This window comes from Spermophilus citellus, assembly GCF_964194105.1.
Source record: "Spermophilus citellus genome assembly, chromosome: 11".
NCBI classification, from domain to species: domain Eukaryota; kingdom Metazoa; phylum Chordata; class Mammalia; order Rodentia; family Sciuridae; genus Spermophilus; species Spermophilus citellus.
This window is the reverse complement of record NC_138192.1, coordinates 43,113,400-43,141,009: the sequence shown is the minus strand read 5'-3', so window position 1 is coordinate 43,141,009 and position 27,610 is coordinate 43,113,400. Positions and strand designations below refer to the sequence as shown.

The window sequence follows — 27,610 nt, the reverse complement described above, 5'->3', positions numbered from 1 at the left end:
CTTTTCAATTGATTCTAGGGCAGCATTACCCTCATACCACAACCAGAAAACCTGAAACTGATCTAAAAAATTAAGTCTAACTAAATATATATATATATCAAGTAAAGTGAATAAGAAAATTCTTTATAATGCTTACAGCAGAAAAACAGTATGGAATATAAAGGAGAACAAATTTGTAGATATAATTTTCAAATCTAAACTTTCGCTTTTAAGAGTTAATTCCCTTTATAGGTAGGTAATTCTAATTACTGCTGAGGCAAGTTGACCTTTTTTTAGTTCAATGCCAAAAAAAAAGCCCTGTTAGAATAACTTTTGGTATTTTAATTTTAATATTTAAAAATCAACAACTCAGAGGTGAGAGAATTTTCATTTTTTTAAAAAAAGCGAACCCTGCAAAACAAATTTTAAAAAGCAAAATCATTGTTAAAAAAATAGTAAACATTGACATAATTCCCATGACAATTTTTAGAGTGGACTTGAATGTGTTAATTATTATAAAGAAATACTCAGTTATACTGATTATTAAAGTAACAAAAGACCTGTGTTTCTATTCGTTGTTATCTTGATAAAACGTGGAAATGGCTGACCTCCCTTTATGACCACTCTAGGAATCACATTAGAATTTAGAGTATGGCTGCTTTGGCAATGAGACTTCTAACATTTCTAATGGAAATTTAAAATTTCTTCAAAGAAACTTCTAAAAACCCAAATTATAAACTTTATTACAATTTTCCCTTTGTAGAAAATCACCAAGAAGCCTTATAAAATTGCAATAGGAAAATAGTTTAGGCCAATTAAAGAAAGCACTGAAAGACCACCTACCTCAACAGGGTATTTTTCCCATCACTTCTTGCACACCAAACCTGTCGAGTTTGATAGCCGATCTCTATGTCCCAGGGCTGGGAATGGTGATGTGCTTTGTAACTTTGATGTCTAAAGGTGACTTGCTCATTCGAATCAGAGCTAAAATCCAGAACAGTTCTTTCGCTGAGGCTAATTTCTTTAAGATGAGGAAGTCTACATTTACTCCATGGTCCAACCTTAAGGCTGAAAGTATATTCCTCTTCCCCAAGAGGGCAGGAGATGGGAACATCACAGGCCCTGGACTCGGTCAGATTGGGACACTGCACACCGCCATACAGAGGGGGCGCGATGGCCGCCCGAGTTCTGTGCTGCAGCTTCTTCCCACAGCCTTTGCTACACTTGGACCATGGGGAGAACTCTGATACAACACAATCTCTGGGACAGGGAATGAGGCAAGCTTGTTCTGTGGGGGGCTGAGGGGCAAAGTGTTCACAGATGTCACTGGCCACCATGGTTCTGTTCAACTTCTGAAGACAGTGCACTGTTCGGTGCTGCAGTCCATGTTGAGCTGTCACACACTCCGAAGTCCTAGGCTTGACTTCTCCCTGGGCAAAAGGAACAAGCACACAGTGGTGCCAATCAGAAACCTCCCATTGGAAGAGGTCACTGTGCCAGTCACAGACTCGGAAACAACTTCTTTCTGTTGGAGGCCTGCTGCTCTCATCACAGTTAGATAAGTGACTTGTCCACCCTTCAACGTGAAAACACCATACTGCACGACTCTGGACTCCTCCCGGCCCACAGTCTCCTGTACACCTTCCCCAGGGACCTACAGGCAGAAAAACAAGGGTGTGGATACTAAGAGACACATTCAGCTACTCACAGGAAGATGGAGATCAGTTTACACACTTCCCAACCCAATCAGTGTGAAATGATAAACTTTAGTGGAACATAGACATAATGTAGCAGTTAAGAATGTGGGTTCTGCCTTAGTTTTCTCCTGTTGAAATCTCATTCCGCCTCTGATCAGTAGTGTAAACTTGCATGAATTACTTCAACTTTCCAAACTTTAGTTCCTTACCTACATTAGGTTAAAAATAATAAATGCACCAACTTGTACGGCAGTTATGAGGATCAATGATACAATGTGGTGCCAAGAAGACAATACACATTTAATAAATGATTGCTCCCATTAAAATTACTATGTTCCAAAGCCTATACATCTAGCTCAATACTAATATTTTTCTAGTTAGGCAATGGTTCATTTAAAGCAAAGCCCTAAAGCCAGGATTTTAATAAAGCAGAATTTTTCATGTTTCCAATGATTTAGTTCATACCCTAAGAGACTCAGAAGAGAAATATGTTTTAAAAAATAACTTGCTGAAGTATCCTAAATATATTTACAGGCTGCTTCCTCTCTCTTCTGTATCTCCCTCTGTCTGATACCCAGGCTGGGCTCTTGTGGTAACTAAAAATAAAATCCAAATATTTTTATTTCATTGAGTTAATCTAAACATAATTACTTCAAAATACAGTAACTTGGAGAGAATAAAAGACTTCAATGACCAAAAACACTTTGAAAATACAGAAGACCAAGATGGCTTTTGACATCTTATTATAGGAATGAAAAGGAAGTCTGAAGAATGTGTAAGACAGTAACAATGTCCTTAATGGCTACAGTAGGCTCAAAGCCCTTTTTCATCAGTTGTATACTTAACCAGTCTTTGTCGTTATGAAATTGAGTTCTAAATAGCATGTTTATATGATAACCCTCTCGTGACATTCTGACTTCCTAAGCTACAGTCTTCTATGTCATTAACCTCAAGATTATGGTATTTGTTTCACTAGATTTGTAGTAAATGATATTTATTCATTATATATTTGGTCAATAATATTAAATTTGCCCATTCATTCAAAAATATATATATTTTTTTTCATTTTCTAAATAACTGTCCTCAGTTTCAGTTGGTGCTTACAGAGGAAATTGCACAAAGAAAAAATTAAACCGATACAGGATTGAAAAAGTAAGGTAGTATAAGAAACAGCAGCACTGAATTGCCTATAGAAATTTTGCCCCTAGAACCCTAGAAATAAAATGTACTCACTATTTTTTTTTTTTTTTTTTGAGACTAGGTCTCACTATATTACTCAGTCTTGCCTTGAACTCCTAGGCTATTCTCCTATCTCAGCCTTCAATTATGTGGGACTACAGGTGTTCACCACTGCAGCTGGCCAGTTTTAATATTTGGTGGGTATTGAAGTTTACAACATTAGCTTATAATTTACTATATCTTTTGATTAATTAGTCTTCATGGGAAAGAGATCAAGAAATGAACAAACAAGAGGGCTGCCTATTGATGTTTATCACATTTTTGGCTTCTAATCTATAGACATACCCCTTGGCATTATCCAAAAGGTTGATCATGTATTTATTCCCAAGGATAGCAAGTAATCACATATTGTGTCAATGAGGAAAAAATGGCTGCCTCTCTTTCCCTTTATTTAAATATATCATCTGAACCTGAAAAAAAAGTTTTATAAGGTTAAGTAGGTAACCTCTGCCCCTGCACAACTGTGATGATCATTAAAGTACATCACACTTCGAGAAGCATATTAATTGACAGGGGCTAGAGAAATACATTTTCTCCCTTTCCCCCCAAATCTGATCATCCACTCAAATTTCCAATTAATTAATGGTATTTCATGCACATTTTCATTACATTTGTAGGAACACTAGGGCACGTACACAGCCACATGCATTGTGGCAGAAGCATGTATCCCCAGACAAACAAGCATCTGCATTTGGGACTATGTGTGACAATGAGGATGTCTTACTTAAGCAGGACAGTAAGACAACAGTTTCAAACTACAGTCATCCCAGTTCTTCCTCACATCCTTTTCTAGTTCATACAAACCTATAATTCTTGGCATTACCATGTTGGGCTACAGTGATAATTACTCCTGTCACTTTGTAAGGGTGATTAACATGGAAAAATACCCTCATCTTCTTTCAGTTACCACAAGCAAGAGGTTCCTCTTGCTGAAACACAAGAATAGGTTTCATTGATTGGAAAGTCAGATTTTACTCTGGAAAATGCCTGTGGATTTGTCTACTCACATCCTGGGGTGTGTCATGCCAGCACTGAGTGGTCATGGTTCAGAGAACACATGTGGGAACCGATGATCTCAACACTAACAGATTCCATCGCCTGCCCTGCACGTGGATGTTCCCACAGTTACCTACAGTTTTGAACTTTGCAATTTGGGATAGTTGTTATTACTTGGCATGTTATTACATGCTCTATAGTCCAGATATTCTGGAGCACTTTAATTGTCTTACCAACTTCTATTGTGTCAGAATACACTTGTAAATTTTCTACTATTTATTAAAAAAAAGCCCAGTTACTAAAGAAAAATTTCAGAAGTATACAACTTTAAAAGTCTAAAATGTTGAAGTTTGCAGCCAACTTTTAAAAATCAGTTTCAAACAACATAAAATGTTTTATATAAAATGAGTTTATCTCTTCCTCCCATGGTGGGAGGGTAAGGGAGGGAGCATGGGTTAGAAATGATGGTGGAATGTGATGGGCATTATTATCCTAAGTACATATATGAAGACAGGAATTGGTGTGAATATACTTTATATACAACCAGAGATACGAAATATTGTGTTCTATATGTGTGATAAAAATTGTAATGCATTTCGCTGTCATATATAAATAAAAAAATATTTAAATCAAAAAATGTTTTGGATAAAATGAAACTTTCTGGAAAAGCACTGAGGCTTTTTAACAATGGTTGTCATTTTATCACTATTTACTTAGGTATTGAAAACATGCAACTTTCTATTCAGGACATTTGATATGTGGATTAAATGAAGACCAGAAAAGTCAAGCCACTTATAATCAATCTTGAAAATTTTAATATCAAATTTAACTCATTTATTACATCCTATAAAGTACTCCTGTTCTTCCTTTCAAAGCATTTGACTAATATATTTTCTTACCATTATAATACTGATTTCTTATTAAAAGTTCTACAGTTACTTATAAACATTTATGGTAGCCTTTTTGTTATTTGAAATAATTATCACTTTATAAATTATATTTATAAATCACTATTATTCTCTTAGCTTTCATATCCTCCAGCCATACAGAATTTTACCAAATAGAAACATTTTCCTAAATCAGTGGAAGACAAATTATAACTATTAAGAAATTAAAATTGCTACTATTGCAGATTTGCTTGTTAGCATAGCCATGATCTCCTATTGGCAGGTTAACATTCCTTTGGATATAAAAGCAACAACAAATGAAAGTGGTGGATGAACAATAATTTCTCCCTCCTAGAGCTGAAATTTAGACAGTAGCTGTCATGAGATAAAAAGTGCATATATTTGTAAACATTAGAGGGTACATTTAGAAAAACAGAGTGAAGTGAGAACAGTTCCTCATGTTAAAGCAAACTTTGGCGACAGCTGAAAACACTTAAATAACAAGTAAATGCAATGTAAATTGTGTATGCTTAGACTAAATGAAAAACAAATTGCAAAAAAAAAAAAAAGACATAGGAGATGGAGACAAGACCTTTCAGCAATTGACCTATAATAATTTGCATTTCTCAGGCATGGAAGAAAATGTGTTCTGAGATTTATTCACTTTTATTGGTAACAAACTTTCAATACACAGAGTGAAAATCACCTAGCCCTGAGGGGTTTTCAGAAAACATATTGAAGTAAAATGTGGCCTGTAGTTGGAGAAAGCTTATATCCCTCGTCCAATTTCAGAAATGGAAAATTAAAAATTTGAGCAGTTGCAGAAAAAAAGAAGAATATCACCTTTAAATTTACCACATATATAAAATGTGATTACATTCAGAACATATATTTGGGATACGTAATGTAGGAAAAAAATAAGAAAATTATTATTTTAAATATCAGTTCCAACTTTTTGTCTTAATTAGAACACAGGTACCAGATTATAAAATTAAACAAAATTTAGAACACCTAGAATATTTAAAAAGTTTAGTTACTAAGTTGCTCTAAACTACAACTCATGCTATATTGCATTCTTGAAAAAAAATTTCAATGATACAAAGGGGATGGTGGTTTTGAATATATTATCTGTCTTCTATCTGCAACTTACTATGCTTGCAGTACAACTAAATTCAGTTACTATCGAATAAACTGCTAAGTATTTTAAGCCACATCAGTTTTAATTAACAAATTAAAATTGTGGATTTCAAGTAAGTTCTTTGGACGTTGAAGGGTAGCGTTGATGAACTGAGGTCACATTCAAATTCTTGACTGGTTCCTTTTTGTCTTTGCCCTGTGTTTTGGCAGGAAGTTCAAATATGTGAAAGCTCTAATGTAATATTCTGCCAGAAACAGAAAAGTGCTGGCAAATTTTATTCTCTTAATTAAGTTACCCCTTAACTTGATTAGTTTAGATGAATATGTTACCCAATCTAAATCATCATATTTGAGACAGACTGCTATATCCTTCAATTTAGGTGTGGCGCCCACTAAAATGTCTGCAGACAAAAAAAGGGGGGGATTCTTGAGGTCAGAGAAAATCAACACACTCTCCACTGCTTCTGCATAGTACCTATCACTGTTTGAAGTGGCAACTCTGATTTAATACCATTCACGCAGTAGGAAGAGATGCTTGCCTTATTATTCATTTTTTCCTAGCCACAGCCTTTATTATCCTGGCATTGTTGTAGTTTTAACTTGGGAAAGAGGTTTGAGGACTGACATGAATCATAATGCAGAACTTTACCATCTTAAGTTAAAATATCTGTGGATAATTATTCTACCAAAGCACTATCATAAACCACAGAATTATAAAATCTGATATAAAACAACAGTGACTCACTTGCAAGAGACTTCATCTTCAAGAAATAGCTCAAAATTTATGTAGTAACTTTCATTGCTCCAAAGGCATCTGCAACAACTTTAGAATAAAGTAATAACTCACTTACCTAGCAGATGCTTATATAAGAAACTGCACTTAATAAAATACATCCAAGAACACAAGAATGAGAAAAAGTGGTATTCATTCATTTAAACAATTATTCATCACTAATCATTTGACAGGTAATACATCAGACTCTGGGAATATGAAAGTTAATGAGACATTATCTCTTACACAATCTGTATTCTAAATGTACTGCTGGTTTACCCATGAGAAGGTCTTATGACCCCCTGTACAAGCCTATTTTCAACCTACTATACACTGATTTAACAATCTGAATGGTTTTCCAGAGTTCTTTAGATCTGAAGCAGCAAACCCAAAGCTGGGAGGGAAAAGCTGGGAGGGAATCTTGGAAGCAGGTATACTGATGAAAACAAGAAGAGTTGCCAGGTTCCAAGTCCAGATTTCTATATCTATCAGGATAATCAGTAAATCCACCACCGGAGGATGCACTGAAATACTCAATACTTTATGAACTCTCAAAGAAAATCTGCTCATTTCACATACTCATTACTGAGTCATTTGTCACCAGATGCTGCTAAGAATACAACAGAGAATATAGAAACACAAATATTTTCAGGTGGGAAGGAATTTAAGTTTTAAGGCCATTCATTAAAAGCATCCTATTGCACTTTTTTATAATCCAAATAATCCTTAACACTAAAATTATTTTCAGAAAACATGTCCAATGGCCTAAAAAGTATGTATACTAAAGCATTCCAATAAATCTCCTAAGAAAAACTTCCCAGGAAAAAAAATAAATGCTTCCAATACAACTTCATTTTCATAGGTATAAAAATTTACTTTCAGCGGTATCCATGATTCCTGTCACAGAGAATTGTGACAGGACATTCACACTTCATGGAGGCATAGGCATTGTTGCTAACATCACTGATTCTTTCTGCAGAATTGTATTATGTTTGACACTAATAACATATTCTCTATCCATTTCACCTTTATAGACGGATACATCTGACTTCAAAGCAAAGTGCATCTGTTATTCATCATTTTTGATTACAAATTATTAGTCACCAGTGGCTAGAACATCCATTAAAAGTAGCTCGGCAGGAAAAATAGATTAGAAATGTATCTGAACGACTCATCAGCTGATGTGAACACCACAGAGACAGAAAACCACCTTAAAAAATTGTTTATCAATATATGTGATTTGAAATCTACTTTCTAAAAATTCTAAAGGCCAAAAGAGACTCTCAAGCCACTATACTTCACAGCATTCTGACACGAGTCTTTTAGAATCACTAAACCCACACCCTGCTAACTCCCTAGAATGCAGGGGTGGAAAGGGAATCTCACAGCTCACAGTTTGTGTAGGAGGAAATAAAGCCTAGACAAATTCAATGACTTTCCCAAGGTCACACAAGCATTTCAAGTGGAAATGAGATTGACAATGTCATTTCCATGTGCCTAATCTAGTGGTCTGCATACTATAATACTCTGGTCTCTATTACTAACATTTCTAAGATTGTAAGGGGAGAATAAGTACTCCATAAATGATTGCAATCTAAGGGGTAGGGGAGGAAAAGGAGGGAAAAAAACACATGGAAATTATATTAAATCTCATATAATAGGCAACAAAACTGCCTATTGAGACTTCTCAGCCCCCTGGACTGTTACCCAGAGCAGACAGTTACTCTCAAGGGCCCGTCACAGTTTATTATATGAGTTGTGAGACATTGTGCCTTTATATGCAATGAAAACAGACTGAATTCCTGCTTGAGTACATACATTAAGGTTTGGGGTTTTAACACAAGAAGGAACCCTCGAGCAGCAATAAGAAATGATGTGTCCATAGACTAGCTACAGCAATAACAGTAACAGGCACCAGTTCCTTCTGAACACCTACTGTCTTCCCTGTACCACACATGCATTATTCATATCGTTGATATTGTTCTGCTTTGCTGGATGAGAACATCAATACTTGAGATCCAAGAATCACTCAAGGTAAACAGCTCAGGAGCCCTCTCAAGCTCTTCTTATGCTAAACCTTTCCCACAACTGCAGTGAATCTATTCTTAGCAGTGATGGCCCTTGAACAAATGAGGCCTTGCAAAGCCCATTAGGCAAAAGATAATTAGAAGGGGGTCTGTCTGATGGGTGTGCAGCTAGCATGAGTAGCTGAGGGTCTTGCCACCCCGCATCTGCCTATAGCTCTTTGCCCCATCTCTGTCCCAGTTCAGTGGGCTGCCTCAGGTGGTGGCCTCAGAACTCCCAAGGCTCTGATACTTGTCAAGAGATATTTATGGGGTTTCTCATCCCATAAATATGGCTCCACTCAACTTTGACTTTACTTACAGTAAATGCTTCAGCTCAGCTCTCCAGATTCCCTGGAGAGGTGGAAGAAAATCATTTACTCAGCTGTTTTGTGTTAGTTAAGTGGAAAAGACAATCGCAAGTAAGCCAGAGATGGAATAAAGTCAAATCCCACACCCTGTTGTTCCCAAGGACTTCGTCGCTCAGTTTACTGACCACCTAGGCATCCTGGACTCTCCAGGAGAGTCAGAATTCTGTTTGCTTTACCCTGTGCAGAAAGCAAACTGGAAAACATGCAAAGAAGGAGGAAACTTTTAAGATGTGTCTCTACTCAAAAACGAAGCACATAATTCTGCTTACAGTCAGTAAATGTTGGACTGCCTGGAGGCCTTCTATGTTTTCTACTAGAGATTTAGGAAAAGGCAGCACCACAGTTATGGGGCCAGGCAAACAGTCTTTAAAAAAACCCAGAAGGGTGGGATGGTATCAAGCATGGCATTCGCCATTAGGTAACTTAAGAAATAACTGCCTAGGAATAAAAATAGCACAGGAGCATATTCAAGATAATATTTTTCTTTGTGACTTCGAGAAAACTGTCACTGTAATGGTCACATGGAGTATATCTGCTTTAGAGTCCATTCTCTTTCTAGTAGCAGATATTTGTATAAAGTACAAATGAGAAGAGAACAAAATACTAGCTGCATTTTGGCAGACAGAATAGCTTGTCTCATTTTTTAAAAGAAATAATTATTTCTCTTTCAAAACAGCAATTTTAATAGTATTTGAGATTCTTTTCTAGTTGGGAAAATAATTTTCAAGTTATTATGCTTGGAAAAAAATCTGAGAAATAGTAGTATGATGGCAACATCACAATGTTAAGGTTTTTTTTTTTCTATCTAGAAACAACTATAATCACCTATTTGACCTATGTAGTCTAATGGGTATGCTAACGACGTACATAACATTATTAAAGATCACATCCGATCACTCATTCATCAGTTTTACCTCCTAAATATCACTCTATCCTATTGATGCTTCTTCATCGCCGCAGTGGCCACCTTAGCCCCAGCTCCCCTCTCTGTTTCATGGGTGAGAGGATGAACTACCTGTTTATGTAACAGGAGCTTAGAGGCTGCTTTTGCTAAAAAGCACAAGACACCATCAATATTTGTGGGAATCTTCAACTGCCAGATGTTAAAATGTCCCATTCCACACTCCTGGAACACGGAATAAAAGTCTTTACCCGTTGCCCTAAACCTGCAGTAACCTTGGATTGCAAGAACAGTGAAGCCTCACAGACAGATCCTCCATGATGACATCCCCCCGATGACATCAACACCTAAGTGACAGTGATTGCCACAATGCAGAAACTGAGGATGCTCCCCTTTGACAGGAGCCATCATCCCAAAGGAAATGGATTGCCTCCCCAAGCAGTGATGATGACAACTTCCCAGGACCTTAAGAACCAAGCTTGAGCTGGTAAAAGACCAGATCATTTTGACCAAGGCTGCAGAGTTACAATACCCTCTTGCCCCTGCCCTAATTCTCCCTCTACTTAAACGCAATGCTCATACAAGTAACCCCTAAAACAGAGCTGGAAAAACTTGTCCATGGTGTTCTATGGATAACTACATTGATTAAAGTTCTTTACTTGCTTTTTACCAAGACTTTTTCCATTTGTTTTTTGGGGTAAGCAGCTGTATGTGATTTGTTGGAAGCCCTAGAGTTGGCCTCTGGCTAGAAATCCAATAACATATAAACTTCCACAATCTATTGATCCACCCTCAATCCACCCCTGTTATCAATTATTTTTCCCGATTACCATGTACTGTTTAATAATTCAAATTTAGTGCAATGTATCATCTGGATGTTATCCCCATGCTACAAGCCCATCAACAACTTCCTGTTGGTTCAACCAATATAGAAAGAAGTATGGAGATTCCTTGGAAAACTGGGAATGAAACCACCATTTGGCCCAGCTATCCCCCTTCTCAGTCTACTCAAAGGATTTAAAAACAGCATACTTACAGGGACACAGACACATCAATGTTTATAGCAGCACAATTCACAATAGCTAAGCTATGGAACCAACCTAGATGTCCTTTAGTAGATGAATGGATAAAAAAAAAAGGTGGCATGTATGCACAATGGAATGTACTCAGCAATAAAAGAGAATAAAATCATGGCATTTGCAGATAAATGGATGGCGTTGGAGAAGATAATGTTAAGTGAAGTTAGCCCAATCCCAAGAAAAACAAATGTCGAAATGTTTTCTCTGATATAAGGAGGCTGATTCATAGTGGGAGAGGGAGGGGGAGCATGGGAGGAATAGACAAACTCTAGATAGGGTAGAGGGGTAGAGGGGTAGGAGGGGAAGGGAGGGGGCCAAAAGTTAGCAAGGATGGTGGAATGCGATGGGCATCATTATTCAAAGTACATGTATAAAGACACAAATTGGTGTGAACATATTTTATATACAAACTAGAGATATGAAAAATTGTGCTGTATATGTATAATGAGAATTGTAATGCATTCCACTGTTATTTATTTTTTTAAAAATCAATTAAAAAATTTAAAAAAAAACCTGTTTCCTGTTCTTTCCAGAATAAACAATTACAAGATATTGAAGATGACATGCAAGTGCCTATCTGACCAGGCCCTACCTTATTCCCTTAGTGTCCTGATCATTTTGGTTACCTACTGCTATTCCATCATATCAGCCACTTCTGGCATCCTTCTAATGTGCCCAGTTCCCTCTCTATCTCTGCATCCATATGTACTGTGTCTTAAACCGAATCAGACCCACTGCACTTGAGACTCCAATGAAATTCATTCCTACTCACCCTTCTGATCTTACATCACTTCCTTAGGAAACTCTTTCTGGTGCTGTGATAGTACTTTATTCTCCTTCAAAGTATCTGTCACTCATGCCATTACAAATTTATTTGTGTAATTCATTGTTTGATCCTTGACTCACCCACACGACTCTACAATTCAGTTATGACAGAAACACGTTGGTCCCATTCACTACTCCATTCCTGGCAATAACTCGTCATCTGGCATGTGATGAATGTTCAATCAGAACTGTCTCTCATTGAAGCTAGAAGAAGTATAGGTAGCAGTGTAGGTAGCAGAGTCATGGACAACTGCAGTTAGGAGTAATATCACAACTGTGAACTCACCAGGGCAATTGCATGTTGGTTTTGAGAAAATAGGGGACAATTTTTTTTAAAAAAAAAGTCTTTCCTTTGTGTCCCCTTAACTTATTTTTATAGGAAGAGAACTCTAATAATGGTACCCCAGAGAATTTTCAAATGCTGTTTTTTCACAAATCCCATCTGTAATGCCCATTTTTCTTTGCTGGACTCTGTGGACCCTTTCTTGACAACCTCCATAAAGCCAATGGAATTCAGTAATGGAGTGTCCAGTCTTCTCTTGATTAGCATGTTAATGTGCTGAAATTCCCAAGTTTATAAGACATATTTCATCTTAGACATATATCTAATCAAAAATGATCCAGGAAACTCATTCAACAATGATTTTCATACTTTGAGAAAAAGAAAAGATAAATGAGAATTGCAAATCCGATCCTATCCAGTTGGCTACTTATTGGCAAAACTAAAGGAGAATGGGAGATGGAATTGTGATGGTCACAGGCTCATTACAATGACCACAGCAGCAACACACCACACACTCTACTCGATGATTTATAATAATCATGTCATGTCATGCAGTTCTTATAAAGATTAGCAGGCTAATCTTTATAAGAACTCCAAGTACCTTAAGTTTCCTGAATATTTTCAAGAATATTAAAAGAACAAAGGAGATGAAGGTGAATGTGATCTTTTTAGAGATTGTTGACATGATGATATTCTCTGATGCCTAAGAAAATGCCTAAAGGAAGAGCCTAGAAGGTGTGTTTTATGCCTATTAATGTGGACCTGTCCTCTGCCTGATGATAAAGCACTAAAAGATGCAGAAAACCCCAGCAGCAGGGAGAAGGCTGTCAGATGTAGACTCCTGGCCAGAACCTGGAAGACTCTGAAGAAAATGTCTCATGCTTGCACCCTAGCAGGACTGGAAATGTAACTATTTATTCAGAGGGGTGGAATCTGTATCAGAGACCCAGGACCCACCTTGAAACATGTTTAAGAAATGAATTTTGATTACAGAAATACAAAAATACCTCTTTTACTCAACATCATCCTTGAAACTCTAGCCAGAGCAATTAGCAAAATAAAGAAATTAAAGGATTACAAATACGTAAAGAAGAACTCAAACTATTACTATTTGCTGATGACATGATATTATCTCTAGAAGATCCCAAAAATTCCACCACTAAATTTCTAGAACTAATAAATGAATTAAGCAAAGTAGCAGAATATAAAACAACACCTATAAATCAACCCATTCCTATATATCAACATGAATCCACTGAAAGAGAAATTAGGAAAACTACCCCATTAACAATAGCCTCAAAAAAAAAAAAACCTGGAAATCAATCAAACAAAAGAGGTGAAATACCTCTACAATGAAAACTACAGAATATTAAAGAAAGAAATTGAAGCAAACCTTAGATCTCCCATACTCCTGGATAGGCAGAATACTGTCAAAATGGCCATATTACCAAAAGTGTTATACAGATTTAATGCAATTCATATTAAAATACCAATGACATTCTTCATAGAAGTAGAAAAAGCCATCATGAAATTTATTTGGAAAAATAAAAGACCCAGAATAGCTAAAGCCATCCTTAGCAAGAAAAGGGAAGCAGGAGGCATCACAATACCATACCTTAAACTATACCACAGAATTATAGTAACAAAAATGGCATGGTATTGGCACCAAAATAAACTTGTATATCAATGGTACAGAATAGAGGAGAATATAGGGTACACAGACAACATCCCTCAATAGATGAATGGATAAAGAAAATGTGATTATATATATATATATATATATATATATATATATGTATATATATATATATATACATTTTTTTAATGGAATATTACTCAGCTTTAAAGAAGAGTGAAATTATGGCATTTACCAGTAAATGGATGGAGTTGGAGAATATCATGCTAAGCAAAATAAACCAATCCCACAAAACCAAAGGCCCAATGTTTTCTCTAATATGCAGATGCTAATTCACAATAAGGCAAGGGGTGGGGGCACTAGAGAAGAATAGCACTACCTTACACTAGGTAAAGGGTGATGGAAGAAGAGGGGAGAGGATGTGGGAATAGGAAAGATAGTAGAATGAAACAGACATTATTACTTTATGTATATATGTAACATGTACACTCAGAAAAATGAGAAATTATATCCCATCTATGTATGATATATAAAAATGCATAATCCATTCCACTGTCATGTATAACTAATTAAAACAAATAAAAATTATTAAAAAGAAATGAATTTTGATTATAGAAATATAAAAATTAATGAGAGTGGTCAGAAGACATTTTAAAAATTATTCAATATATACAATAGTTTTCCTTCTTCCTGGTATTTCTCTTTTCTGTTTTTCAACTTTTAAAATGGTCATTAGTGACCCATGCTCATATTTTTTAGAAGAGAGGTGCAATAAAGAAGAAGTAAATACAGCCAAGTCTCTGGTAGTATAATCTATTACATAGGTTATGTTGGGGTGTTGGGTATTTCTGAGGGGCAGATTCTCTTCCCTGAAGTAGTGTATATATTTCCTGTACCTTGTTTTCCCAGAGAACAAGCCGCAGCTCAATCTAAGCAGAGCAAGCCACAGCCACTGAGTAACTCCTGGAAGAGCTCAACGTAGCAGAAAAGTACCATAAAGGACTAGCACAGCACAGAAGCTCCAGAGAGAGTCAGAGTGTTGCCAGCTAGCCTCTAAGGAATTAGTATCCACTTGTAATCTGACATAGAAGGGTGGACCTCTTAGAGAAAAAGTCAGGGAACTTCATGATAGAAAGGGCTCAAAACATAATCAAATAAAGATAGAGAAAAACAAAATTATATTTCTTATACACAAGATATTTGGGGCTAAGACTGATACCTACTGCAATAATCACTAGCACATATAATTATAATTTTAAAGGGAATCAAAGAAGTATTAATAAATGCATCTCCCTCTGGTCCAGGGGCTGACAGGCCTGTAGGACATGCAAGCCTTCGTTCAATAGTTCACTGAGAAATCCATCCTCATTACCCTTTCGCAGCTGCGTGAGCACATACCAATGACCTGCAGTTGGGGTCAACTCCTTTTAGCTTTTGCAAGATTATAATTTCCCAGAGTGCTCTGTGGGAATTCAGCTTCCAAAGAAAGTGAATTGAATAAATGTCATTTGAGTTAAGGGGGTACTTTACATTCCCATAATGAAAATAGTAATTATTATAAGGTGTTTTTTTTTTCACTTGATAGACTTAATGTTAGTTTGCAGACTACTGAAAAAAAAATGCTGAGGTTTACAAGTTCCTGGAGACAAGGAAAGCTGTTGTCCTTGCCTTTCCTGGAGTAATCACCTCCTCTTATTCCTACTACAGACAGGATTTCCCAAACTGTTTTCAGTGGAATGAGTGTATCTCCTGAGATCAGTAGGCAAGGAGAAACCCTGTTATTAGATAAATTTGGGAAGAATGCAGGGTTAAATAAAATTCAAAATTCTCCATTTTATAAGACTCTTCAAGGATTTTAATACACATTTTGAATTCCCAAGACCTAAACTCTAGGGTGCAAAGTATGTAACCCTTTTTACTAAAGATAAATTTTTAAAAAGGAATATTTTGGGTCTAGGGTCGTAGCTCAGTGGTAGAATGCTTGGCCTAGCATGTGTGAAGCACTGGGTTCGATTCTTAGCACCGCATATAAATACATAAAAAAAAATTTTAAAAATCTGAATATTTAAAAGAAAAAAAATATTTTGCATACGTGATACTTTTGGGTTGTTATACGAAGTAGTTCATCTTTTTAATGTTTGTAACTTCCATGATTATAGGTAACATGAGATGAAAACATTTAAAAATTTTAATTTTAGAAATCACATCTCACACATCTAGGTTCCATGTCATCTTTGAACCCAAAGCCCATTATTCACATCCTTCCCAGAATAAAAACCAAAAAGCAATGGACACAATAGAAAACGTCAGAGATCTGCCACATGTTCACAAAGGTGGATGGTTATAAAACACACAGTAGAGACAGCATGTTTGTTAGGTGTTAGCTAAGCAATTTCCAAAACCCCAACACACAAAACCAAAGTGAATGGAATAGGGACAAGGTCCAAGGCAAAGGCACAAAACAATTCAGAATAAACGCTGAATATGCTGCTAACTCATCAAACAATGAAGAGGTCTTGCTTATGGGGCTAATTTTAGATTTTCTATATAACTTCAAGCAGAGTTTATGCTATGCTAGGATTTACTTCAGGATATGCACTTTACTGGCCATACATTAGTGAATTATAGCAATGCAATCATTGATTCCAATTTTAGAACAAACTATTATTGACTCTGTGTGCCACATCAGGGAACAGTACATGAATCTGACATTCTGTAATAATATTTACTAAACAGAATTGGCTTATATATTTGAATCATTTTATCAATATATTATGCAATATCAATACTATATTGATATATTAGATATGCATAACCAATAATTTGTTAAAATATATCTTTGTATATAAGTATATGTATTAATGAAATACAAATATATGTATAATTGTTTCATAGACGTATCATATTAGATATAGATATATATAGAGAGAGAGACACACACATATAGTCTTGTGTGTATATATACATACATGTGAATGTGTATTAGTTTTTCTTAACATCTTAGGATATTTTGTTCATACATAAATCACCTCTAATTTGCATTAATTACCTCCATGACCAGAGATATTGCTTATTAGCATCCCTTGTACCCACTCATGGCCAACACCCTCAAGGAGACTTTTTCTGTTTCTCTTGTTTTTTACACAAATGGAATACTACCCCCTTTAGTCCTGTGTTATGATATGAAAATGAGTACACATATCCAGTATTTAATAAATTTTAGTTATTTATCCTCATAGTGACCACAGAGAAATTGATAAAATACAGGAATATTTTTCTGAGCCATCCAAAAAGATTACATTTATTGTCATTTTAGAGTGAACTGTACTCTGTAATATCCCTGTTCACTAAAAATCAATACTTAATTCTGGTCTAAGTATGGAGATTTAATGTTGACTATAACATTCTATCCCCCAACCACTAACTTACCATAACACACTACCAAAACTTTTTACTCCCCTGTGATTTCAGAGAATTAGTCTGAGTACCTCATAATTCCTTTCCTGATGAAACATGATTAGGGTGTACACTACTTTGATGTAACTGAAGGCAACACTTCTAATTTACATCAAGCTTTACTTGAGGTTTTATCTTACCCTGTGTTCAAGACACCCAGCAAGAGTTTCTCTCTTTTACTTTTTCCCCAGTTTACCATATAAACCATGGGTATGATGGATGCCCCATCTACTGGATCTCAGAAAGAAAAAATGCAACCTACCTCCTGTGCTGTTCACCTAGAGAAGGAGAATAATAAAGTTTAGTTTGAGTACCTCATAATTCCTTTCCTGATGAAACACATGATTAGGGTGTACACTACTTTCATGTAACTGAAGGCGTGTGCATGTACTTCACATGCAGTGCATGTGAAGCCAGATAAATCTTTGCTGTGAGGAGCAACCTTATGCATTGCAGGATGCTTAGCAGATCCTTAGCCTCAACCTAACAAATAGCAGGAGTACTACCATCACGACAATCAAAAATCTCTCCACAGGTAGATTTAGTTATTTCATGTGTGTGTGTGTGTGTGTGTGTGTGTGTGTGTATACAAAAACTTCAAAACATGTTGTACACAATATATTTAATTGTATCTATTGAGTTTTTAAAAATTATATTAAAGTCTAAAATGTCTCCAGAGATTGCCAAATTTCCCCAAGGGAACAATATCTCCATAATTACAGGTCACTGATGTACACTATATCATTTAATCCTTACAAAAATCATAGGAGATGGGTGACTTTTCTATATTACAAAGAAGCCACATCATCTGTACACTCAGAAAAATGAGAAATTATATCCCATCTGATTCAAATGTATGATATATCAAAGTCATTGTACTGTCATGTATAACTAATTAAAACAAATTTTAAAATTTAAAAAAAAAAAGAAATGAGGGGAGATTTAGGATAGAGAGCCTAGAGTTTGACTCCATCTCTGTGTCACATACCTTTAAAATGAGTACTTTATAAAGATGAGTATCAGAGCACCACTAATGTCTATTCAGCACACTAAGTTCAACTCTGGCTTCCCAAAGAAACATTCAATAGTGTGCACCACCTGCCCTCCATTTTTATTAATCCTCAGATAAACAAGTTTTCAGAACCATCCCTATTGCCACTTTGAGTGCTATTTAAACAAATTCACCTTATCTTTCTCATTTCCTGCTATAGAAATAGACTCTAAACTTTAGATTCAGACAGCCTTGATTGGAACAGCAGCTCCTCCACTTTCTGGCTGTGTGACCCTGGGCACGTTAACTGAATTTCACCTTTATATCCCACAGAAAAGCAAATAGGTTTTGTCAACTTCACAGTGGAGTTAACAGCCAGACCTCCCCTGCAGACTACTATGCAGGGCAGGGGTGAAAGTTACAAACTGCAGTTGTGGGGTGCAGCCCTGGCTCCTCAACCCTTATCTGCAGGGCCATTATCAGAGGCAGTAGAATTCTTGACCCTCCATTAAATGTGCCCTGGCTGATTCACAGATTTACAAAGAGTAATCTCACCTTCTCAAAAGAAACACCTGTTATAAAGAATCCAACTTCCCAATGAAATTCATACAAATCACCGGTAACCCAACTGTTCTCTCTGCTATGAAACTTTGGAAAGGGGTCCATTAATTGCATTTATTTTCTAAGACAGAGTCAAGGTTATCGGGAGTATGTGTTTTCAGAAAGTGGAGGCGAAGACCTATAACCCAGCAGAGACAAAATTAATCTTTTTCATTAGGCAGGTTTGAACATGACCATTCATGTTTAAACCTCTTCTTGGTAGTGATCTTGAATGAGAAGGTTTTACTAAGATGTGTAAAAATATCATAAAATAGCAAACATTTCAATCACTGTCCAAGAGCATCAAAAGCCATGAGATGTACTTGTGAAAGGACAATTTTAAGGACATACAGCCTTTTAAAATTACAAAATGATAATTATATCTCTGATTTGGAATGAAAACACAAAGTAAAATAAAAATAAAAACATGGGTCAGAGTTGTATCTGGAATTAAAATTTTACAAGATAAATAATAATGATGAAACATTTTAATTTTTCTTAAGTATTAAAGTGAAAACCTTAATACATAGATACATGTGGGATTATCCTTTTTGTAGGTAATACAGTCAACACTTATTCCATTTATCCATCATTCTTAACTTAATGCATCCTCCTTATGTCCCCTGAATGCTTTCTCTTCCGTCTCTATAAATCATGCAGCTAATATAAACTACACTGTTTGTACCACCTTGTCACACAGTTGGAAATGTGAGAAAAACAACAATCTTAAGATAAAATTAGTGCAGAAAGTACTGTAGCTGGATAAATCCATATTTATCATCCTAAGAGTTGAAGAGAATGGGCAAAAAAGAAAAAGCAGAACTGTGATTCTTCCATCCCAAGTCAAGGCCCATTGAGAAAAAATAAGACCTTCTCTTAGACAGAAGGTGTGAAAATGAAAAAAGCAAAACATATTTACATGGAAAAAAGCTGTATTCTTACATCTGTTCTTTTTAAATAAATGTACAGTATTCACAATGTGCTGTAAACACATACACCATATATATATGCTCATATGCATACATTCAGTTCAAAAAGATGATCTCTATTTTCATTACTCATCACTAGTCTACGTACAAAAAATCTAGTATCCATTTATATTTATTTCAGTATAAAATTTCAGAGTTTTAGCACCTACCTATATAAATTATACAATTCAGTATTAAGTACTATAAATAGCACTATTATATCACTGCCATGTGTAGCCTTAATTCAATCAGCATTAAGTAGCCTCTATGTATAAAACACAGTTATCATAATTGTATCAGAAATACCAGGCATAGATACTTAAGATAATATCTCTGTTCCTCAGATTGCTTAGAATGCATTAGTTAAAGAAAAAAAAGACTTGGGCAACAATAATATTAAAACAAAGAATTATGAAGTAGTTATACCAACCAATGTAAAAAAGCTTTAGAAACAGGAAGTTAGGAAAACAAAACAAAAAATTGAATGTTTCACTGACAATAGAATATATAACTACATATATTCCATTCCTTCTCAGAGAAGAAAGGGAGAATGGGAGTATATAAGCAAATCTTAAGGGAGGAATAGTTAAAGGAATTTATATCAAGTGTTCTTGACCTTATCAATAAGATGTGAGTTTAGCCTGTGAGAAAGTTCAGCCCAGCTACTCTGAGGACTGACCAGGAATCCTGCAGGGATGAGTGATGGTCTCTCTAAGCCTGTTACCTGTGAGTACACTATGCAAATATTTAAAGGTTACCTGTATCTGCGATAGAGATACCCTTTCAGTGACATTCCAAACTTCACCAAATCCCTCTGGGAAATGAATGCACACACAATTCTGACTTAATACTTGGATAATATAATGATTTTCTACTAGCATATAGAGCAATGGAAGTATGTGATAACCTTATTTAAGCGAAAGTCTATTTATGACAGGGATATCTTTTCAGGTTTCTGGAATTCATATTTAGAAAGTCATAATAGTTCCTTCAGGTATACTCAAATGAATAACTACTTTAGGGTAACATTGGTAGTGATAATATATATTCATTATTCATAGATATTACTCATCAACTTGGTACTGCAACTAAGGAAGAGAAATGAGTATTTTGGGGGGTGTACCGCAAGTATTATATTTGTCATGTTGGTTGCATAAAACAAAGATGCAACAAAAAGATTATGTATGCTGACATTTTGTTGATAGCTCTGTGGCCATTTGTGTATGGCTGTTAAGCAGAATGTACAGGAAACAAAGATTATCTTTCAAAGAAAGAAGTTGTAAAGTAGTTCTATGGAACATTTGAATATGAACAGTGGATATTTCATGTGAATTAGTGAAAATAACTAAAAATTGCAGGATTCATGATAATGTCTAAAAAAACTTACATTGCCTATGAAAAACACTGAATCATTTAATCTACTTTTTTTAAAAGGACCTAGTCATTTGTTCTAAGTGTTTGCACATTTTGAATATATGGAAGCACATTTTATGTACTTTGGAGTACTGCTGATGTAGTAGGCAGTATATCATCAAACTACTGCTGCAGAAATTCTAAGGTCAAAGCTATTGCTTTTGGATTTGATACATTTTTTTCATGATTTATGGATTAATTTTATGGAAAATATGTAAGCTATATGTCCAAAAAGCATTTTATGGTATTATAACAATAAAATATTATGGTTATGGGACGCCCTCCATCTAGGCCTCTTAAAACCCTTTCCCAGCATTAGTTAATCCTTGTAATACTCCTCAGAGGCAAGGAAGTATTACCTGCACTGCTTTTTTTTTTTTTTTAAGCTACAGCAAGCACTAGGAATTTTTGCAAGTCCAGCTGGGTTTAGAGCTACTACAAATCATCAATGCATTTACTCACTCATTCTACCTATTACAAGGCCTAAATAAGGTGTCAGGGCCTAAAGATAGAATGAAACAAATTAAGCAGAAGCACTATGTCCATCTTCCCTCTCTTGGAAATGACTGTGTTAAGTTTAAGATGCTTTCTTACATGGGGAAGAAAACAACATGGTGACATTGATCCAGAATCTCACCCTAGGCCATCTGGAAACACACCTCTGTAGGATATCTGCTAGTAGCAGCAGACTGAAGTTTCCAGCAACAAAGCTACATCATAAATGAGATCTTCTAATACCAAAAACTTACAAGGAATTACTTTGGACAAATCCCTAACAGATTTTGATCAATTGATTTCTAAGGAAATTAGTCACAGTAATAAAGAAAGGGTTATGTAAATGGGCATTAGAGACAGCCTAATGATAAGAAATGAGACATATATATCCACAAAAAAAGACAAACAAAAAAGCCCAAAGTGTCACAGCAGTCAGACCAATTAGCCTCAGGAGCCTAGCACCTGAGCCCAGTTCTTCTTCATGAGGCTGCTGCTTTAGGTCCTTTGAAAGAAAGAGCACTACCTGTTCATCCCTCCCTGTATCTACACCATTTGTAAGAGAACTTTGTACCAACTCCAACAAGATTTGGAGTCCACTTCTCCATTCTTGAAATTGGGCTAAACTGTTGACTTACTCTGGGCAAAAGAATGGAAGGTGACGTCAAGAGAGACCTATTCACTTCTGCTCACTGTGATAGAACCTCACTACTACCAAGTTAATAAGCCTGGGCTAGCCAGCAGGAGACTGAGACCACATGGTATTCAGGTCATAACAACCCTCTTACATCATCAGCTTCTAGACTCTTCCTTGACCTAAAAGGGGCTGAAAGAAAATTCAGCCCAAATCAGATGGGTGTAGATCAGATCAGCAGAACTACCTCTCTGATATGTAAATGCATAAACAAAAATAACATTTTATTGTTTTAAGTCACTAACTTTTTTATTTTTTTAAGTCACTAACTTAAGTTATGAAGTAATAACTACTTTATGTAATTGAATTTCAGCAAATATTAACTATTCCATAAAACAATGAAATTAATCATTGGAAAAAAAACTAAAATCCTTCCCAGTATCTTCTGTTTAATAAGGCAGAAAAGAATGAAGACATTTTAGAGAAATTTTCATCTGAAGTGGCCATTAAAAATACATAAAGAACAATCTAAAACCTGTGAAAACACCAGCTATCCAGTGCAGTTCATTCCCAAAGTTGCCAACTATAGTCTTAATTTTGCTGGAAACGAAGATCAGAGTTATAAACATGATAAATCAGATGGTGCTAGACATATTACATGATATTTTATGCCTTGTAAATGATCTATTAAATGACTCTAATACACATTTAAGCTATGATCCAATTATTGAAATCTACTTTCCAAGCAATTTTTCAGAAGCATATTGGTTACATGATATAAGAAGCACCTCAGGTCTACAACTATTAATACCTAAGTCTATCCTAAAACATTCTAAGGTATTCTAAGGCTGTTCTGAAGTATTGATAAGCATTGACTAGAGGTGCCTTTTCCCTCTTGGGAAGACCTGAGATAGACACAGAATATTATGATTTAGGACCAGCTGGGGACCACTCACTCCCTCACAGACTTACAGAACACTTTCTGAGCACTTCTTATGTGCCTTGTATGGCACTTTGTGTATGTATATGTATGCAGATATGACTAAGATGGGTAGGTTCATGTCCTTGGGGAAACATAATCTGTTTAAGGAGACAAGCAAGTCCAAGTCAGGGATCTTCAGGCTAAACAAAAGACCTGAGGGCAAATATCAATAGAAACATTTTTTGGACTTCATATCCCAACTGCTATCTATTATCAGTTGGAGTGCTGGGTTAAGAGCATTTCTTAGACCATATCCAAGATCACTGAAAAGCAGTGGTCGGTTACCCAATGATGTAAGAAATGGGCAAAATAATGTAATATGGTGACATGGGTCACTTTAACAAATAAATACATTTTATTATGTTCCTTTGTGAATGTAGTCAATGAGATCCTACATGAGCTAGGTATGGTGCTAGTCACAAGTATGTGCATGTCCTTAGTTTCATCTGTGTCGTACTGCCTCTGAGGTGACGTGTGACAAAACACAAGGGTTTCATTAAAAACAAGAGACTATTTTCAGTAGAGAATTGTGAACAAGTCTACATTTTATCATGCTTTAAATTTTACTCTAGTTTCTCTTGGTATAAATGTGAAATATTAAATATAATAACAGTGTTGACAAAAACTATAATGTAGTGCTTATTGAGTATCAGTGCTTAAAATGATCACTAAATCTTCACAACACACAGATCGTCCCCTTATGGGCATTCAGGACTGAGAAAGGTTAAAGTATCTGTTTAAGGTCACACAGACAGAGTTCAGATTTACACCCACAACTTTCTGTCTTGCAGCCCAACTCTTATCTTGTAGGCTACACTCCTCGGACCATTGTCAAATTATCATGGCTAACCTAACCTAATACTGCATATCCCAGTAAGGAAGAAGAGCTCACAGGAATCATTTATGTACCCCTTGTGTGTTAAAATATGTTTCCTAAGCCCTTCAGTGAGCTGTCAGATCTCTTAGAGCATCTTTAATACCCTTCTCCTGGAATATTTATTATAGACTGTACACTCATTTATGTATACACACAGGTGCATGCAATGCATGCACATATGTACACACACACACACACACACACACACACACACACACTCCCTTGTTACATTAAAAAAAACTGAGGGAAAGAGCTCCTTCTCATATCCTAACATGTGCCCCATGGGGTGCAGCACAGTTTTATACAGAGCAGGAACTTATGACCCACCGAAGATGAATTAAAGCAACCCTAATTACTTCAGTTACTCAATTAGCTTCCACAAACTCTCAACCAGCAACAGTCTCTTCAATGTTACAATGATGTTATAATAAGTCAGTGTGTGTTTCCAAAGCTGTGCTCCATGGAACACTAGAAAAATAGCCCAATCCAATGCTTTGTAAAAACAGGATACTGCATTCACACAACTTTGGGGATCGCAACTCAGTGACAAACCTTCTGTCACACAAACAGTGCATGTTAGCACATTAGTGGCTCTGAGAATTTCCACAATCGGCTGTTTCAAAATTGATTAGCATCCTGAAGGACAGCTTGGTTCACATAACACAGAGGAACACTCAAGCAGACACTAACTTTAGGAAGAGAGATCTAGAGAGATTATACCTATCAGGAGATTCCACTTGTGCAGTTATAATGACCAAGGAAAATGAATTTGTTCTTGATGTTACTTTTTAAGCTGTTTTGAGGTGTAGACATTGCTATATCATGACAAGTATTTTAGCATAACTCTGAATTTATTTAAAATAGAATTTTAATCCCCAGTGATATTTTTTTATTGATTATTTAAAGCATTACATAGCTCATGATATATCATCTTTCATACATTTGACTCAAATTGTGTTTTGAACTCCCATTTTCACCCCAAATACAGATTGCAGAATCACATCTGTTACATATTCACATTTTTACATAATGCCATATTAGTGACTGTTGTATTATATTTTAAGATGTAAAAAAATAGAAAAATTAAATGTATAGCAATAAGGTAAGTATTTAATTGTTGGATTTATCTTTAAGATGTTATTTATTTTACACCTTAAAACAATGCTTATATGATGCTTTGAATGGTGCCTGGCATAGTAAAGATGTTTGACTAAAAAAAAAATAATGCTTATACAGACTTTGGAAAATGCTTCTAATACTATTCTAAATGAAAAATGGAAAAATATTTCATACTGCCATATGTCAATTACATAAAATTTACAGAGAAACACAGCCATAAAATAAACTATAATATTCACAGTGCTTTTCTTTAGTCAGTGGGATATGGAAAAAAATACACATGTGTACTATATAATATACATGTATTATATGTACATACATATATAATTCTACATCTTCTAATATGATTTAATGTATATTTAAAAAGTCAATTCTATGTCATCAGAAAGAGTCAAAGCATATTTACCTGAGTGGCTCCTAACTATTTCTCAGGTTAAACTTAGATATAAGTTTTTTTGTTTTTTTTCTGGGAAACCATCCAAGATCACATAATTATGAGAGAATCCATAGCACACTACACTCTCCTCTCATGGTGCTTATCATTGCATTTTTAAATTTACTTGCTTATACACTGTCTAGACTATAATTTCTCTCTAATTCATCACTGTAATCCAAGTGCCTGGCCTAGTGACTAGAATATTCAATTATTATTGAATAATTGAAATTTTGGGTTTTTTTCAATTCTGAAATATGGGGGTGGGGGGAAAGGGTACATACACTCATACATTCCCCTTTGTCTAATTCACTGAATTTCTATCCCCTTCCCTTTGTTGTGTGTTAGTCTCCACATAATAGAATACTTCACCTTTGAATTTTGGGGGATTGGCTTATTTTACTTAGTGTAATATCCTCCAGATCCTTTAGGTAGGATCAAAAATTGGTACAACCATGCTGGAAGGCAGTGTGGAGATTCCACCAAAAAAAAAAAAAACCTAAGAATGGAACCACCATTTGACCCAACTATACCACTCCTCAGTATGCATCCAATAAAGTTTAAATCAGCATACCACAGTGATACAGCCACATCAATGTTTATAGCAATTCAATTCACAATAGCTAAGCTATGAAACCAACATAGGTGCCCTTCAAATGATGAATGGATAAAGAAAATGTGATCTATATACACAATGGACTATTACTCAGCCATAAGGAAGAATGACTTTATGACATTTTCCAGTAAATGAAAGGATCTGGAGAATATTACACTAAGTAAAAAAAGCCAATCCCCAAAAATTCAAAGATGCAATATTCTATTATGTGGAGACTAACTCACAACAAGGAGAGGGGGTATAAATTCAGTGGATTTAATGAAGGGAAGGAAGTGGGGATAGGAATAGGAAAGACAGTGGAATGAATCTGGCATAAATTTCCTATGTACATCTATAAATACAACCACAGTGAATCTCAACCTCACGTACATCCACAGGACTGGGATCCTAATTAGAGCAAGATATACTCCATGTTTGTATAAATATGTCAAAAGAGACTGTACTGTCATAGATAGTCAAAAAGAACAAAAAATACAAAATATATGAGGTATTTAACAAATTTTTGAATGAATGAAAAATTATAAATAAATTTTTAAAAGATTTGCAAAATTATCTTCAAAGGACAAAAAGATCACCTATTTGTATACATGAAAGCAAAAAAATTAAAACTCCTCTGTATAAATTTTCTAAACATTTAAAAACATAAGCAAAAAAAATGTAACATCTGTGTTTTGGAATAACAACATTTTTCTCTCAAATGACACTGCTATTAACATAGCTGATCTTGTTCATATATTTGTCAATAATTTATATTTCCTATGAAATTTGGTCTACAAGTCATTTTCTCCCCAACTAGTTTAAAGGGTAACAGGGATCCCTGCCAGTCATTATCTAATTTTATAGCATAACTGCTTTAGCACTGTTGGGTTGTAAATGTTTCAGTTGGAGTCTCTCAATTTGCTTCAGTTGGAATACATTTCTCTAGGCTTAGGAGGCCATTAAAGTGAATTGTTTTAGCATCAAACTCCTACTAAGATCAAAAGACAACCATATTAATAATGGAATCTCTTTAAAGTCCAGAGATGAAACTCCTTCCCAAAAATTCATGATATGGTGAATATGCACAGGCATATATACACACAAAATAAGAAGGATAATATGAAGGAAAGCAGCATTTATTGAAGGTTTCCTATGTGCTGGGCGCTAAGCTAAAAAAGATGCAGC

At 35.4% G+C, this 27,610-nt stretch overlaps 1 protein-coding gene across 1 annotated transcript in view; it reads right to left on the bottom strand.

Moving 5' to 3' along the window:
- The window catches only part of THSD7B (thrombospondin type 1 domain containing 7B), a gene marked incomplete at its 3' end in the record, with an annotated part of 851,308 nt that overhangs the window by 561,852 nt on the left and 261,846 nt on the right, over nt 1-27,610 (bottom strand). The window contains exon 3 of the mRNA XM_081262010.1: nt 823-1,633. Coding sequence (XP_081118136.1) covers nt 823-1,633 — 811 coding nt within the window. The remainder of the gene's footprint in view (nt 1-822; nt 1,634-27,610) is intronic.